At 41.9% G+C, this 18,679-nt stretch overlaps 1 protein-coding gene across 6 annotated transcripts in view; it reads right to left on the bottom strand.

The window, feature by feature from the left end:
• The window catches only part of dcp2 (decapping mRNA 2), a 48,279-nt gene extending 30,037 nt beyond the window's left edge, over nucleotides 1–18,242 (bottom strand). For 3 of the 6 annotated variants that reach the window (XM_068029844.1, XM_068029849.1, XM_068029847.1), the window contains exons 1-7: nucleotides 18,068–18,236; nucleotides 8,132–8,283; nucleotides 7,526–7,653; nucleotides 5,819–5,917; nucleotides 5,062–5,214; nucleotides 4,073–4,185; nucleotides 3,611–3,721 (exon numbers count right to left, since the gene is read on the bottom strand). In XM_068029844.1, the coding sequence (XP_067885945.1) occupies nucleotides 3,611–3,721; nucleotides 4,073–4,185; nucleotides 5,062–5,214; nucleotides 5,819–5,917; nucleotides 7,526–7,653; nucleotides 8,132–8,283; nucleotides 18,068–18,120 (809 nt within the window). In that variant the 5' untranslated portion in view covers nucleotides 18,121–18,236. Of the gene's footprint in view, nucleotides 1–3,610; nucleotides 3,722–4,072; nucleotides 4,186–5,061; nucleotides 5,215–5,818; nucleotides 5,918–7,525; nucleotides 7,654–8,008; nucleotides 8,069–8,131; nucleotides 8,284–18,067 lie in introns of all 6 variants that reach the window. The other 3 variants (XM_068029846.1, XM_068029848.1, XM_068029845.1) reach the window with 3 other exon arrangements.
• Between the last annotated feature and the right edge of the window lie 437 nt (nucleotides 18,243–18,679).

The raw sequence follows: 18,679 nt of genomic DNA, 5'->3' as shown, positions 1-18,679 counted from the left end.
AAGTTTTTTCTCCCTTATAGCCTACAAAGTGGCTCATGAGAATTTTTTCCTTTCTATTCACAAATTGATAATTGAGCACTTAGTCAGTTTGCCAAGACAATTCCTTAAACTGTACAGTTTAATCAGTCCTCAAAGCCATCAGTACATGTAATATAGGAAATGCAGCAGCTAATTTGCGCACAGCATGGTCCCAAATAGTAATGAGGTAATAACAAGATAATCTCTTTAGTGATGTTGGTTGAGGGATAAATATTGGTCAAGACACTGAGGAGAATTCCCCCACTCCTGTTTGAATAGCATCATGGGATCTTTTACATCCAACTGAGAGGGCAGACAGAGCCTTGATTTAATGTCTCAACTGAAAGAAAGCACCTCTGGCAATAGAGCACTCCCTCAGTACTGCACTGAGTGTGTCAGTCTGGAATATATGCTTACATCTCTGGAGTGGGAAGTGAATCCACAACCTTCTTACTCAAATGAGTGTGCTACCTACTAAGCCACAGTTGACACAACAAATATTTCAATTATACTGTAACTGAACTAATACTCTGGATGGACCATGCAATAGGAAATGGCTATAAAATAAAACATTACAGGGGACTAGGTAGCACAGTATAATAGTCTTTTGCTTCAGGAATCTTAAGTTTCAATCCATCTGTTGTGTGTTGGCTTTGAGGGCTCCATATAAAATGAATTGAACAGTCTCAGTAGTAGTGAACCTCAAATACATTGCCAGCTGGTGTAGTAGGTGCTGACACTCTGTATGCTTTCAAGAACGGGCTGGACTGGTTCTTGACTGGGTTGGAGATTGTATCATATTAGTAAGCAAATGCCTTTATAGATAACAAAGTTCATTTGTCTGGGACTGGTTTAGATCTCCTGAGGGAGTCGGAAGAGAATTTTCCAGAGTATTTTTTCCCCCTTATTGGCCTTGGGACTTTTCATCTCTATTGAGGTGGGAGAAGTGTTTAGTCATGATGCTTCATCCAACATGAAATGGGGAAGGCTTGTTGGGCTCTTTTCCTCCCCATCCATTTTGTATGTTCTATTCTATTCAGGGGAACAGCTAACTTGCATTAGTTAAGAGGAGGAGATCTGGAACTAAGGACCGTAAGTATAACTTATAAAAGCATAGAATTAGTTTAGAGTCCAGAAAGTTATTTTTTTGCAGGAAGGCAGTAACTGTAGATTTGCTGCAATCATTCAAAAGAGAAGCTGGATGAGTCCCTGCATATGGAAGCAGTCAACTAAAATAGGTAGGTGAGCTGAGAGGATTGTGGTATCAGTCACTGTGATCTCTTGCAACTAGCCCGCTTTTGTCCTTGTTGGAGAAGCGTCAAACTCATCTAAGCAGCAGCTCTGGACACATTGTAAGAACCAGGGCAGCACAGTGGCGCAGTGGTTAGCACCGCAGCCTCACAGCTCCAGCGACCCGGGTTCAACTCTGGGTACTGCCTGTGCGGAGTTTGCAAGTTCTCCCTGTGACCGCGTGGGTTTCCTCCGGGTGCTCCGGTTTCCTCCCACATGCCAATGATTGATAACAGGTTGATAGGTAAATTGGCCATTATAAATTGCCCCTAGTATAGGTAGATGGTAGGGGAATATAGGGAAGGTGGGGATGTGGTAGGAATGTAGGATTAGTATAAATGGGTGGTTGATGGTCGGCACAGACTCGGTGGGCCGAAGGGCCTGTTTCAGTGCTGTATCTCTAAATAAGTAAATAAATAAATAAATAAACAAACAAACAATCCCCATTTTGACCACATTACTTACAACTCATTCTATCCTGGGGATGTTAACATCATTATGCAATGTTCTTGTATATCCCTGAACTGTGTTAGCCTTCTTTCTTATCTACATTGTTTGGTGGCCTGTAATATATTGAGATTTGTACCATTTTTAAAAATCTGAATGCAACCCTCTAGAATATCCTTAAGTTTTAGCACTGCGATAGAGCCCTTTACCAGCATAGCCACCCGACAACATCAGCCATACACCCCACCTCCCTTACCTATCTCTCCTGGAAATGCTATAAGGAATATTCAATTCCCAGTCTTGTCCAAACTTAAACCACATCTCCAGAACTAATAGATTATATCCATCTACAGTTATTAATGTGTCCAGATCTCCAATTTTGTTTTGAATGCTTTGTACATTCACATGCAGAACACTAAATCCCGACTCCAATGATTTTTGTAGCACTGACTTTATTCTTTTTCTGCTTTTCTCATTTCATTTTTCAATATCATTGTCCCTTTTATAGTGTTTATCATCTCTTGTTATTCCACCCTTCTTTCTCATTCTCCAATATTTTTTATTTACTTCAACTAAGCCTTCTGGCTCTATCTCAAAAAAGCTTATTAATCACTCACTCCTAGATGTTCTCATAGCCACCTCCACATCAGATTAAATCGTTATCCAATGCTCTATTTACCCTCTTTGCAAGGGCAATGGCGCGATTTCAATTCAAGTAAAGTTCGTATCTTCAGCTTAGCCTTCCTTCGTTCAAAAACTCAACCAGAAATATGAAACCTCTCTCCTGCACCAACCCTGCAGCCAGACATCAACATTCCTAGTCTTCTTAACTTTTCTAGCATTTGAACAGGGAATAATCAGAAGATTACTACCCAACATGTAAATGAGCAAAATTAATGTGATAAATGCCCCTCAATATTCAACACCTGCACTCCATTGTTGAACATATAACCTCCAAGATATCAATTCTAGTGTAATATTGTTAATTTTTAAAAAAGAGCATGCCTATATTCCTACTTCAGAGGATAAGAACATAGGAACACAAGAAACAGGAGCAGGAGTAGGCTATTCGGTCCCTCAAGCCTGCCCCGCCATTCAATAAAATCATGGCTGATCTGACCCAGACCTCAACTCCTCTTTTGTGCCAGATCCTCATAGCCCTCAACTCCCTGATATTTCAAAAATCTATCTACCTCCTCTTTAAATTCTTCCAGTGATCTAGCTTCCACAATTCTCTTGGGTAGAGAATTCCAGACATTCACTCCCCTCTGAGAGAAGAAGTTCCTTCACATCTCAGTTTTAAATGAGTGTCTCCTTATTCTGTAACTATGTCCCCTAGTTCAAGATTCCCCCACTAGTGGAAACATCTTCTCAACATCTACCTTGTCAAGCCCCCTCAGAATCTTGTACGTTTCAATAAGATCACCCCTCATTCTTCTAAACTCTAATGAATAAAGGCCTAACCGGTTCAGCCCTTCTTGATAAGTCAACCGCTTCATCCCAGGAATCAGCCTAGTGAATCTCTTTTGAACTGCCTCCAATGCCAGTATAGAGAGCGCGACGACCAAGAGATCGACACTGACAGACAAGTGGACTTGACTGCATCAGAACCGGGAGGTGTAGATGGCAGTTTAAACCACAGTCCAGGTTTCACATTTACAAGAATGGCAATCCCAATTTAAAAAATATTACTGCATTTTCAATTTTCACATTCTGTAAACAAATTCAACAACTGAGTTATAATATTCCTCCGTTACTATCCCAGCCAAAAAAAAAAAAAATCGCAGTATACAAGCAAAAAAGGTCCAAAAGCATTCTAGATGTCAGTCATACCCTTCATCCAAAATACAATTACCTTGTATTCACTTTTTCCAAAAATGTTTTGGATGGAGTTGTGCTATTAGATACAAGGCCGTCACTATCTGAAGAATCAGCATAGTTTTTGGATATCCAGTCTCTTAGTGGCCTGTGATAACAACAATAACACACAAAACTTGTTTCTCGGACATCAGAGTTTAAGTCAAATAGTTACAAGATGCTAGGCCCATATCAATAAGATTTACTAAAACTGTATATCCACAAAAATAACCTCTATTAATAAACCACCTAGCACCAGCTTGGTATAGTGCAATGATTTTGTTGTTTTCTTATCCAGTAATCAAAACAATATTTTAAATAGTGAAATGCATGTTCGGTTTGGTACTGTACACCGTGAGTGTGAACCCAACTTAAACAGGAGCCAGAATGCATTTTTTAAAAAAATCATGAATTAGATTTTGAAAGCAAAAAAACTAGGGTGTCACATGTTCAACCATACCTTATAAACGGAATAGCCATGAAAAACTTATTAGGTGCTAAACCCAGTTTTGACTTGGGAGTCATGTCATTCCTATGGGATGGCAACTTCTCGATGGAAAACCATTCAATATTCTAAAAACCAAGTATATAGCAGCATTAAAACTTGCATTTATACAACACTTCTCATCCACAGGATGACACAGAGCATTTTACAAAGAGGAAAGGTATGGGTTGGTTAGAAACTGCATAGGGAAAAATCAGGGAAGGAGAAGCTAGGATAGGATCCAGGTGTATGGATCAAAAAGATGAGTTTTTGAAGAAGTTTTTGAAAGCAATAAGAGATGGCAAAGCTGAGGAACGGAGTATAGCTACAGAGAGCAGCATAGTGTCTGGACCAGTGGTGAAGCAGCAAGAGTCAGGAATAAGGAGTAATCCTGTCTTAGAAGGAGCAGAGCACAGGCAGAGAAGTAATGCAAGGTAAAGGCCTTAGAAAATTTGAAAACAAATGAGATGAGAATTTTGAAACTGGCACACTGGGATACAGGAGGATGGAAAGGATGGGATAGGAATGGATTTACTTTGTTAAATGTTGGCTATGAATGAGCTGAAATTTGTGGAAGGCTGATGTATGGAGGCCAGATAGAAGGCTGTTGAAGACATCAAGCCTTGAGATGAAGGTATGGAGAAGGAAAGAAATAGGGAGGAGGCAGAAGGCAGTGATTTTGGTAACTGAGCAGGAGTGAAGAAGAAAGCTCAACTTGCAGTTAAACACAATTCAAAGGGTCTGCATAATTCTTGAAGATTCACATCATTTTTGTTAAATTTTCACTTTACATAATATAAGCATGATCCAATTACTAGCGAGAGCTTGGATTACAAGAGATACACAGACATATTCTCTTCAATGCAACAAAGCAGTTTTATAACTCTACTGCTTTACAAGATTGCTGGGCAGTCTTTAAAATGCAATAAAGCAAGACTGAATTTCCAAGTTCAAATATTTTATACCCGGATTTCTCTTCTTGTTTTAGGGTTAAACTTTGTATCCTTTGGAACACCTGGAATTATGTACAGTCGAGCTAATTGATCATTGATTCTTTGTTCAATGAAGTCGTCTTTACAAATGCGATCTCTTATGTCGAACCCAGTTTCTTCAAGAACCTGAAAGTAACATACAAAACTTATCACTGAATGCCAAATATACATAACATAAAAAGAAGTGCACAAACATCAAACAATTCTATGCTAATTATTTTTTAAACTATTTTATATTTAAATCCATCAAATGAAGGCAGTGCATCAGAGCATCTTTCCCAGTGTCATTCCCTTATGTACAGCAAGGCGGACAGGGGGCAAGGAGAATAACATGAGTTTTACTTTTTAAAAGTGAGAAGTAAGAGGTGCTCTGTAGAAGAGCAATTTTAATCAATAATCACCTGCAAAACAACAATATCAAAACACAGCGAGGACATTTAGTAATGCAGTAATCTGAATCATTTCTGGATACCATTTGGGATACTTCATAGGGAATATATAATACAAATATTCTGTATCAGGATACAGTAAGTTATGAAATTACACATTAGATTCAATGTTAGCTATTGGCACTTGAATGAAAACCTATCCAAAATCTCTGAAACATTCTTAAAATAACTATGCCACAAAATTGTTTTAAGGCAACGGAAAAGAAAAACAAAATCTTTGCGCAGAGTTACAATAATCCACATAAAATAGGATTTTCTTTTAAACATGCACCATACTTTACCTCTCTCACAGCACAGTCATGTGGAGCCTCCTCTTTGTTCACTTTGCCCTTTGGAAACCCCCATCCAGACTTTGCCAAATAACCCTGAACAAGAAGTACCTATATAAATAGGAAAACAGGAACAAATTTTAACTTGCTCTGTTTGCATGGCTTTTAACTTTTTAATACTCTGACGGAAACCACACCAGCCAAATGGAAACATTAATTTCGTCATATGGAACACTATTTGAACCTTTACTGGACATTGAACATAACTTGTTTAAAAAGACCACAGAATGGCTGAAAACATGGCTGCACATTTGCATTCTGAGAGACAGTTACATAGAGAGACAATGGAAGTGCTCTCTGATTCAATTAGCGAGATGGGTTTTGTCAATAGTGATGATCAAAAGACATTGAGAGCCATTGTCTGTGTAAGAGCCAGCACTGCACCACCTCCCCCCCCCCCACCCCCACCCGCCCTACTGAGGGTGACTGGAGAACTTTTGAAATCAACAATCCTCGTAGACGATGCAGTTTCAAACAAAGAGCTGGTCACATGACTAACCTGCTGGCCAACCTGGGAGCTGTTTGAATTGTGCCACACAGAAAAGGCAGACTGCAATTTAAGTTCAAGAAGAAAACACTGCTCTCTCCCTGTCTCTCTCTCTCTCCAGCAAAGTTCCAGGGACCCATGGAAGCAGCTTAAGCCTCAAGACAGAGGATCTCTTCAGCCTTCTGGTACCAGAGAAGCAAGCTTGAAAGTGTGCATTGGGCCCCAGCGTGAACTACAAGATGGCAATTCCAACCAAAGACTTTACAGCAAAACAAAAAAAAAGGTCATTGGAAGGTCTTATGGACTTGGTTTATAAACAATCCATACTGGAAGTCACCTGTCTTCAGATAAGTACACAGCAGGGACTTTTTGATCTGGGGAAGATGTTTACAGAAAAGTGACATGTCAAGATTTATACACGTCAAGAGGCTTGACTATTAAGATATTGTTTTGGTTTCACTTTGAACAGTCTGTTGGGGTATGGACAGTGTTTTTGAAAAGGAGTTTAAAAAACAACCTGAAGAACAAAACCCCAGCTCAGCCTGTTCCATCTCTTTGAAAAACCTGCCAATTTTTCCATCTCTTTGAGAAGCTCTTAGAGGCAAGTGCATCCTAAGACGCTGAAAAAACCTGCCGGATAAATCCTCGATGGCACCTGAACGAATTGTTCCAGAAAAGGATCCCAGTGGCAGCCGTCTACCTGTATTTGGGACGCCAAACCAAAAAAGGGACAACTGACATCTTTCCATATCTTCTCTTTTTTCTTCAAGAATTAGCAAGTATTTGGCCAAAGTATTTTTCTGGGTTTTTTTGTAACAGAGTTCTAAAGAGAAAATCTCTATTTTTCAGTTAACTGGTGTGTGTGTATGTATGTGTGAGGGGCTAAGGAAAAAGGGAACTTTCATATTTCAATCTGTCTGTGAATGCTTTGCTTCGTTACTGATTAAGTCTTGTTTTATAATAAACTGATAATTTTCTTGTTTATCACAGAAACCTGGTTGATGTATTTTATTCTGGGATATAGAGTAGAGCCTATGATTGGCTGTATCGGTAACTGGGTAAACATTTAGATATATGTTGTTACCTGTGGAGAAGTGGAACTAGAAAAACTAGTGCACTCCTCCAGCTTCAGTCGTAACACACTGCAGCAGTCATTTTAAGTTATGACTTACATTTTCCAGTGTTTCATCTAGTATAATTGCACCATATGTCGGAACTCCCATCTTGTACTCCTTCCATTCATCTAAAATCTTTTCCACGTCATCCCCTTTCCGAAGTAAAAATGAACAGTGACTGAAGAGTGCAACAGAAGTTAAGGAATAAACAACATTTTGATTACATGACTTTCAGCAGGCAGATTTTCTTGTCATCTGAGCTGAATTTCAATCCAGATCGTGCAAGACTCCATAAAAGTGACAACAGTAAGAGGAAAGAGCAGGTAAATCAAGTACCGATTAGGACATTCTCAGCTTGGGCTTTAAAAGAGGCATTTCTACAAGTCAAGTCCCAGGAACGAACAAATTGAGTAACAAACAGTGCAAAGAGTCTCAATTTTATCAGATGCAGGGAGGAGGAGGAATAGATAAAGCAACTTAGTTGGAGCTTGGGAGGAACAGGGAAATGCAGAGAAGCAAATCATACTGTCAAAAACTAACCTGCTATTTCCAAAGGCTGCAATATATTGCTACACATCTAGTGATCAGTTCACGATATTTCTGCAAGGAAAAATATTGTGCAGATGTTAACAAAATCTACCTCGGATGCAGTTAAAAGGATATCTGATTTGGCAAAATCTCTTATCCCACACTGAGGCAATCCTGGTGTGTTCTGCAAGTAGAAGTCCAAATAAAACCAATGGGCCAGCTCAATCTGAAAGCACACTCTGATCGCATTGTCCCTTTCTTCACTTGGAATATGCAGAATGAATCGGCTGTTCAATAAATAAGCCACATAGTTACAATATTCAATCATTAGTGTCACTACTATTTATAAAATGATTCACATTCTTGTGGTGTATATCCCACTGCTCTACTATATAATGTGTTACAACACTTTGCAACAGCTCGAAGAATTGACTTGCACACTGTAAAAGAAAATAATCAAGGCACATTCTAAAGGGAAGGGCCGATAGAAATACATGGTCCCAACTGAAAAAATATAATCAAGGGAATAATGGTAGTATTGATAGGCATTTGGATTATTATTAGATGGGTTACCAACTGGGCAAGGATTGTGGGGAACGAAACCCGAGCACAACGGGACCATATAGATAATTTCGAAAGAGTAGAGATGATAAGAATATAAATTAACTCCTGGATTCCCCAGGACATGTTCGGTCCCCACAGGTAGACATGTATCCCTCATCGGGGGATACTCACAACATGGACAAGTACTAACACCTGGTGACCACCAGGGCAGTGTGTTTAAATTACAGATATAACCACTAGTGGCGAATGGGAAAGAACCGGACTGCAGTGGCTGTGGGGCCTGAAGAACAAAGACCCGGTAATGGATGCACAACGGATTAATGAAAGGAATATTAATATGGACTATATGAACTACGGGGCATTGCACAACATGTTGGATGGGAAGTGTGTACGGTGTTCCACAGATGACCGTGCTAACTGCGTGACCAGACAGAAAGGGGAAGGGGTAACCGAGAGCTGTGTCTTTGGAATTGTTTGTGCCCCTCCCATTGGGCAACAGATGATAAGGAAAGTTGAAAGGAACATGGATGTGTGTGGGTACATCGAGCCCAGGGGAAGCGTTGTATGATAATGTTAAACATGAGATTGTGCCTGTCCTGGTCAATATCTCAGGGATGCAAATGCCGGGATATTGTACGGAACAGGCAAGAAATATGTATAGTGTATTAAGTAAGATTGTAATGCAGCAGGCTGCCAATGCCATGGGTGCCGTCAGATTTCGAGGTCAGAATCAACTTTATAGGACAAAGAGAGGGATAGTTAATGACGTTGCTACCGGATTCAGTACCAGTGCCTCCATAGTAAAATACAGTTAATACTGGCCATAATATGGGGCATACTAGCTTGCCGTTCATACAGGCGCTATGTGCAGTGAAGGAGGATGAAAACCAGAGCAAAGGCAAGGGAGACAATTTGTCTATCTAGAAATATTATTTTAGTAACCAGTAACATATTAGTGAACAGTGACATTTCAAATAATGAGAGTGTTTGTAGTACATACAGTTCGTGAATGTTAGAACAAATTCGAGAAAATTCGAGGCAAATTGATGCAAGACAGGTGCCAGTTTGGATCAATGACACCCAGTTGGAATACTTAACTAGTCACACAAATGATAAAATTACCAGGTACCAAATCAGAAAACTTAAAGTATGGAAAGATCAGGAATGTGTAAATACAGGATCTATGAGTATTGGAGTAGTGTTGGGAATACCTGTAATTCTGAGAGATAAGTTAGGGATGCAATTATACAAAGTAGAAAATACAGGAGCGATAAGGGGAAAAGATTACATAAAATACAATGATATTTTACCCTATGTTATGGAAATTGGAAAAGAGGTCATTGGAACAACATTGTCCATTGACTGAGTGTAGTCTGGAAAACCAGGTGGTCATACGTCCTCATCCTAAATATAAAACGGCAGAATCAAAATGTGGGTTTTATGCCACTGTAAATTACACCATGGAGACTAGGAAAGCATTGTCAGAGCTAACCCATGTGGCCTATATGGGAAAGGGGAGATATCGCTTAACCACCACAGCGAAGGAGTACCAGTATGGACATAAACGGACTTGGCCGGTGAGCAACAGTACATTTTGGTTCAACCCACAAATACCAACCAGAGTAGGGAAGATGGAGTTGGTACAGATACATAAGCAAAAGACAGAAACAATAACTGTGACAGAAATTATTAAGGAGGATTTGACTATTCAGCCATTGCCCACACGCTTGGGTAAGGAGCGACAGCAGCTAGAAGTCATTGCTGTAGTGTACTACAATCTGGAACAACAGTCAAAGATGCAACAAGATGAGATTGACGAGATAAATGATTCTACCTGGCAGGAGGACTTATGGAACTGGGGGTCAGACGTGCAGATACACCCCTGGTTTAGAATTATCTCCCATGTCCTGATAGTGGTTTTGGGTATCATGGTGGTATATGTGACCTACTTAATTTGGCAACTTTAGAAATTAATTAGGCGATGTAAGAGGATGTACGAACATGTAAATCTGAGTTCTTTTTGCCTTCAGTCTGGTTCAGTAAATATACCGAGTCGGACGTGTAGGTAAAATCAATTACTTTATTTGCGCATTTAGCCGGCTGATTTACTCTAATGCAACGACACTGACTCCACCCCAGAGTCTGTCGGGTCCACCAGAGTAAGTGTTGTTCATGATACAGATACTGCTGTTTATACATTAAGATTCATGCTACACCCCCTTGTTTAACCAATCAGAGCGGTACAATTCGACTTCACCCACGTGGTGACATGCAGTACATCTGTTACTGAGGTTACAATACACTCCATTCTCAATACATACTTGTTACTAATAAAATATTGTTTTGTACCAGCAAGATAAAACAAAGCGGACAAGCAAGCTAATTAGCAAGAGCATAGGAATCATCAATAAACATTTTGGTCTCACTCCCTACATTGATCATGAGTTCTGTTTCTACTTTGTGACAAGTAATTGCGGCGCATCCTGCTATCTCTATTAGGTGTACATTCCTGAGTGTTTCGTGCAGTCTGCAGCTACAAGTAGTGGCAGCTCACAAAGATAAGAGGGGCCTAGCACTCCTTATCACTCACACAGGGATGGACATCATTTGATTCACAGGAGTCCATTTGTTCCAAACCACAGGGAGTCACACAATCAGGCCATAAAGAACAGATGTCCTTGCAATTACCAGTGTCGGCTAGTCTTTACAGTCTCACATGCTCTGCCTTTACTTTTAACTATTTCATTGTGGTTTCTGCCACTTAAAATCAAAGCTCAGCAAAGCTACTATTCCTAACTTGGCTATATTTCCCATTAAGCATAGTGCCATGCCTTTCTGCTCACTTCCACAAGGGAAGCAACCCAGAGAGCAATGAACTCGAACAACTCTCTACAATGTATATATTATAAAATGCATAATACGTCAATTTTTAATCTATGTATTAAATAACATACAAAATGAAAACATTTGATTTTGGTTTTAGCCTATACAAATCTGGTAAACATGATTTCTTCCACTATCCCAGAATGTTTATAGTGTGTTGAAAACGTATAAATTGCAGTATGCATTTTATTGCAACTGAGGTTCATTCTAAGATTAAGGCTATCTCATCTCCAAGGGATTTCAGCTATTGAAGAGCACGGCCCAGTTACAGACATAGTCATCACATTATTTCAACAAGAGTTACAAAAGCCTGAACCACAAGCACCAAAATTGTGGACATTTACAAATTTAATCGTTTGTCTTTAACCAACTTTGTTCACATGTCACACATCCTCAGTGCTCATAACCTACAGTCCACTTACAGTCCAATGGCTGAATCACTATATCTTGATCTACCTAAAGTTTTGACGAATTTAGTAGTCATGTTTTGGGGTCAGGCCTCACAAATTACTCACTCCATATAATTATTTTAATATTTATTTAAGGATAGAAGCTCCAAGGCACATACAGCATCATTAACTATAATAGTATGAAAGCATGCTATAAGGCAACTTCACTTGTAGTAATTAACTTGGCTCTCGCTTTTTAGGTTCACCTTAACTCATCGCTTCTCCCTATATACCTTCTCTCATCACTGCTGCATGTGGTACCACACCTCAGGAAACATATATTAGTTTTGGAGAGAGTGTAGCATAGATACACCAGAATATCAGACTTTAAGGGTTAGATACATTTAAGGAGAACTTGATAAATACATGAGAGAGAAAGGAATAGAAGGTAATGCTAATAGCGTTAGATGAAAAGAGGCAGGAGGAGGCTTATATTGAGCATAAACATCAGCATCGCCTTGACGGGCTCATTTCTGTGTTATATATTTCTTGAGATTCTATGTAAATTATGAGGACAGACTGCATAAACTATTGATTAATTTTAGAAAAAGGGTAACCTAATCAAGGTGTGTAAAATGATTAAAGGAATTTGATAGGGTAGATGCAAAGAAAAAAATTCCTCTGGTGGAGGAATCCAGAACGGGGGGGGGGGGGGGGGGGGCGACATAATTTTTTTTTATTCGTTCATGGGATGCGAGCGTTGCTGGCTAGACCAGCATTTATTGTCCATCCCTAATCGCCATTGAGGTGTTGGTGAGTTGCCTTCTTGAACCACTGCAGTCCTTGGGGTATAGGTACACCCACAGTGCTGTTGGGAAGGGTGTTCCAGGATTTTGACCCAGCAACCAGTGAAGGAACGGCGATATAGTTCCAAGTCAGGATGGAGTGTGACTTGGAGGGGAACTTGAGGGTGGTGTCCCCATGCATCTGCTGCCCTTGTCCTTCTAGGTGGTAAAGGTCGCAGGTTTGGAAGGTGCTGTTTAAGGAGCCTTGGTGCGTTGCTGCAGTGCATCTTGTATATGTTACACACTGCAGCTACCATGCATCGGTGGTGAAGGGAGTGAATGTTGAAGGTGGTAGATGGGGTGTCAATCAAGCGGGCTGCTTTGTCCTGGATGGTGTCGACCTTTTTGAGTATTGTTGGAGCTGCACCCATCCAGGCAAGTGGAGAGTATTCCATCATAGAGTCAAACAGAGATACAGCACCGAAGCAGGCCCTTCAGCCCACCGAGTCCGCACCGACCATCAACCACCCATTTTATACTAATCTTACATTAATCCCACTTTCCTTCTCACATCCCTACCTTCCCTCAATTCTCCTACCACCTACCTGCACTAGGGGCAATTTTTACAATGGCCAATTTACCTATCAACCCGCAAGTCTTTGGCATGTGGGAGGAAACCGGAGCACCCGGAGGAAACCCAAGCGGTAACATAGAGAACTTGCAAACTCCGCACAGGCAGCACCCAGAACCGAACCCGGGTCGCTGGAGCTGCGAGGCTGCGGTGCCAACCACTGTGCCGTCCTGATTTGTGCCTTGTAGATGGTGGACAGGCAACGGAAGATGATTGACCTCCAACAAGCACAACCATCTTCCTTTGTGCTTGGTAAGACTTTAGTGCAGCACAGTGGCGCAGTGGTTAGCACTGCAGCCTCACATCTCCAGCGACCTGGGTTTGGTTCTGGGTACTGCCTGTGCAGGGTTTGCAAGTTCTCCCTGTGACTGCATGGGTTTCCGCCGGGTGCTCCGGTTTCCTCCCACAGCCAAAAGCTTGCAGGTTGATAGGTAAATTTGCCATTGTAAAAATTGCCCCTAGTGCAGGTAGGTGGTAGGAGGAGTGAGGGAAGGTGAGGATGTGGTAGGGAATATGGGATTAATGTAGAATTAGTATAAATGGGTGGTTGATGGTCGGCACAGACTCAGTGGGCCGAAGGGCCTGTTTCAGTGCTGTATCTCTCTATGACTCTAACCAGCAGACAGTTTTCCCCGATTCCCGTTTTCCTTGGGCTCCTTGATGCTACAGTCAAATGCTGCCTTGAGGTCAAGGCCAGTCACTCGGACCTCACCTCTGGAGTTCAGCTCTTTTGCCCATGTTTGGACAAAGGCAGCAATGAGGTCAGGAGGTGAGTGGCGGAACCCAAACTAAGCATCAGTGAGCAGGTTATTGCTGGGCAAGTGCCGCTTGACAGCATTGTCTACATGACCTTCCATCACATTACTTTGATCGAGAGTCGGCTGATGGGGCGGTAATTGGCCGGGTTGGACTTGTCCTGCTGTTTATACACAGGACATACCTGGGCAGTTTTCCACATTGCCGGGTAGATGCCAGAGTTGTACCTGTACTGGAACAAATTGGCTAGGGGCATGGCTAGTTCTGGAGCACAAGTGTTCAGTACTATTGCCGGAATGCTGTCAGGGCCCGTAGCCTTTGCAGTATCCAGTACCTGCAGCTATTTCTTGATATCACATGGAGTGAATCGGATTGGCTGAAGACTGACATCTGTGATGCTGGGGACCTCAGGGGGCGACCGAGATGAATCATCCACTCCGCACTTCTGGCTGAAAATGGATGCAAATGCTTCAGCCTTGTCTTTTGCACTGATGTGCAGGGCACCCCCATCGTTGACGATGGGCTTATTTGTGGAGCCTCCTCCTCCTGTTAGTTGCTTAATTGTCCACCACCATTTACAACTGGACGTGGCAGGACTGCAGAGCTTAGATCTGATCTGTTGGTTGTGGGATCGCTTAGCCCTGTCTATTCTGTCCTGCTTCTGCTGTTTGGCAAGCAAGTAATTCAGTGTTGTAGCTTCACCAGGCTGACACTTCATTTTGAGGTACACCTGGTGCTGCTCCTGGCATGCCCTCCTGCACTCTTCATTAAACTAGGGTTAGTCCCCAAGCTTGATGGTAACGGTAGGGTGCAGGATACACCGGGCGATGAGGTTACTGATTGTGCTTGAATAGAATTCTGCTGCTGCTCATGACCCACAGCACCTCATGGATGCCCAGTTTTGAGTTGCTAGATCTGTTCAAAAACTAACCCATTTAGCACAGTCAAAGTGCCACACAACACGATGGTGGGTAACCTCAATGTGAAGACAGGACTTTGTCTCCACAAGGACTATGCAGTGGTCAGTTCTACCAATACTGTCATGGACAGATGCATCTGCGACAGGCAGATTGGTGAGGACGAGGTCAAGTAGGTTTTTCCCTCTTGTTGTTTTCCTCATCACCTGCTGCAGACCCAGTATAGCAGCCATGTTTTTAGGACTTGGCCAGCTCGGTCAGTAGTGGTGCTACCAAACCACTCTTGTTGATGGACATTGAAGTCCCCCACCCAGAGTATATTCTGTGCTCTTGCTACCCTCAGTGCTTCTTCCAATTGGTGTTCAACATGGATAAGCACTGGTTCATCAGTCAAGGGGGAACTGGAGGTGGTAATCAGCAGGAGGTTTCCTTGCCCATGTTTAACCTGATGCCATGATACTTCATGGGGTCCAGAGTCAATGTTGAAGACTCCCAGGGCAACTCCCTCCCAACTGTATACAACTGTGGTGTCACCTCTGCTGGGTCCGTCCCAACATTGTGACAGAACACACCCAGGGATGTGGGAAATGTGATGACTGGGACATTGTCTGCAAGGTATGATTCCATGAGTATGACTAGGTCAGGCTGTTGCTTGACTAGTCTGTGGGACAGCTCTCCCAATTTTGGCAGAAGCCCCCAGATGTTAGTAAGGGGGACTTTGCAGGGTCAACAGGGCTGGGTTTGCCGTTGTCATTTCCAGTGCCTCGGTCGATGCCGGGTGGTCTGTTCAGTTTCATTCCTTTTCTTAGAATTTTTAGTGGTTTGATACAACTGTGTCTTGCTCGGCCATTTCAGAGGGCATTTGTCACATGTAGGCCAGACCAGGTAATGACAGCAGATTTCCTTCCCTAAAGGACATGAGTGAACCAGATGGGTTTTTACAACAATCGACAATGGTTTCATGGCCATCATTAGACTAGATTTTGATTCTAGATTTATTAATTGAATTCAAATTTCACCACCTGCCGTGGTGGGATTCGTACATGTCCCCAGAGTATTAGCCTGGGCCTCTGGGTTACTAATCAAGTGACATTACCACTCCGCCACCACCTCACCCTTAAAATCTTAACATTGGAGCTTGGCAGTTCGAAGTGAAATAAGACAAGGTTAGTGCAAATCCGGAGTTTTTCCAGATCGGGGTTGCCAAAGGGAGTCTACCACAAAATGCAATGGTCTCCTGAGCTGCTGGTGACTCAGGAGAAACAGCCCTTCTATGTACTGTTTGCGCACCCGCAGTGGGCTATCGAGGCTTGCAACCAAATCACGCTGTCGGGCCCTGCTGGTCCCCCAACTACTCACATACCGCTTCAATTGCCAGTTGACAGAATGACAGAATCGTCAAGAAATTTTGAGACTTGTGAGACACACAAACTGGGGGAGGGAGGTGAGAGAGTGGGCAACACAAACTGAGGTGGGGGGAAAGAGAGAGACAGAGAGAGAGAAAAAAACACAAACGGGAGAGTGTTCATGTTGGACTGTGATGTGCACTTGGTTATGTGTTTTATTAAAGGAGATAGACAGCTTTACTGCTTCTCCCAGAGGCCTGTGCCTCTTCTCCCTGAAGCTGGGCTTCCATGGGTGATGGGAGTCAGTGAACTGAACTGGTTTGCATTTTTTAGATAATTTGCTGTGTACTGTAAACAGTCATAAAATTGTACAAAGACCTTAGTTAGAATTTACATATCAATGATGTTATTTTTGAATCATTGGTGCTTACTAAAGAAATATTAGAGGTAGTTTTTATTTAAACATTACTTATCCTTAATTTTTTTCTATTTTGCGTTCTTTCTTTGATTTATAAATTACATTATTCATCCCCCTATGAAACAAAATCAAATATTCTATTGGGGCTTGATGATACAGAGACATTCAACCAAGGTAAATGCAACAGCATCTGCAAACTGCAGGCAAATGTCACATGATCAAATGTCCTGGAATATGTCAAACCAGAGTTAGCGGTTCCACTCCAGATGCTGAGTCAATGGACATTTTTAGACAGAAATTGATAAATTTTTGTTAGTAAGGGCATCAAGAGACATAGAGAAAAGGCAGGTAAATGAAACTGAAGTACTGATCAGTCATGATCTAGTAAAATGGTAGACCTGCCTTGAGGCACTGAATGGCCCATTTCTGTTTCTAAGACAGGTAGCAATCTGCTGTGGCCACAACTCATTTTGTTTCACAGATTTTATACAAACTTATTACATGAAGAACGAGTGTCTGATCAGATGGCACCTTTCTGTTGAACTAACACTTGGGTATTCTTGCAATTGGTATTTGCAAATACCAGTTAGCTCCTCACCCAATACATTCTTTCTATTTACTACTCATCAACAACTTGCATTTATATAGAACCTTTACTGTAGTAAAACTTCAATGCAGCAATCAAACACAATTCGACACCAAGCTACATAAGGAGATAGTAAAACAGGAGACCAAGAGCTTGATCAGGGGTAGAATTTAAGGAGCATCTAAAAAGAGGTAATACTTCTCTGTTCGCCTTTTCTTCCCATGACATCGCTGTCATTTTAATCCCTCCTGCCCACCACCCTATCACACATCTCCCCTTTTGTTGTTCTTCCCCCTACCCTTTTCACTCGCTCAAAACCTATTACATTTCCCACCTTTGCCAGTTCTTATGAAATGTCACAGATCCGAAACGTTAACTTTGCTTCTCTCTCCACAGATGCTGCCAGAGCAGCTATTTTCAGCATTTTCTGTTTTTAATTTAGTCCCTTCACTTTGTTTCTTTACAAACTACAGGTACTGTGAATTTAATTCTTTTTTTTTAAAAGCAACATAAAATGTCCTCTCAAACATTTCACATTGTGCGATTTGATTTTTGAAACAAGAATGAAACCCGCGATATGTGTTCTCTCCCATTTATGTAAAATAATATCCAAGAAAGCCCAAACTCCCTTTCCTTTGAATCGGATCCAATTCTAACTTTGGCCCTCGCCAGTCTGGCTCGCCACTCCGAGCGCATTTCCTCCTCCAAGACCCTTCCTTCCTTCCATGCACCCCGTCCCCAGGTCATGGGAAACCTCCGCCTCTGTGCTTTTACATGCCGCTTCCTGTATGTTTACCTGCACAGATCGTCCAGCACCCCGGTTGGAATCTCCACTTTCTTCCCCTCCATAGCGCACACATGCCGCTGCCGCCACTACTAACAGGCCCCGTCACCTCTTCCGGGAATGCGAACACAGCCGCCGCTCCATTCCAGCCAGCCTTTGTGACGTCGGCGCTGATTGACAGCCGCGTCGTCCGCTTTGCAGAGCCGGAGACCGAGAAAGAAATTGTCAAAATACTTAAGAACATCAATTTTATTACCCACATGAATGTGTCTCAAGTTTAATTAGCGCAGATCGTGATGGTGCGATAGCGTAAAACGGCTGATAATGAATTGGCAGCGTGTTTCGTCTTCCTTTTTTACAATGAAATAAGTCTCCGAGAATCCTGCATTCCTCCAACTCTGGGCCCCCGTGCATGTCCCACTTCCTTTAACAACGACGTATATTTACACTTATTTATTTATTTATACTTGCAATGGCTTCTTTTCCTGCTCCTGCATCCTTTGCTCTGGTGTTCCTCAAAGATCTCCCTTTGTTCCCCCCCATTTCTCATCTACATGCTGCCCCTCAACATCATTAGAAAGCACATTAGTTTTTACATGTACGCTGAAGACACTCTAGCAACTT

The sequence above is a fragment of the Heterodontus francisci genome, chromosome 4 (assembly GCF_036365525.1).
Source record: "Heterodontus francisci isolate sHetFra1 chromosome 4, sHetFra1.hap1, whole genome shotgun sequence".
NCBI classification, from domain to species: Eukaryota; Metazoa; Chordata; class Chondrichthyes; order Heterodontiformes; family Heterodontidae; genus Heterodontus; species Heterodontus francisci.
Note: the sequence above shows the minus strand (reverse complement) of the source record. Positions and strands in the feature narration are given on the sequence as shown.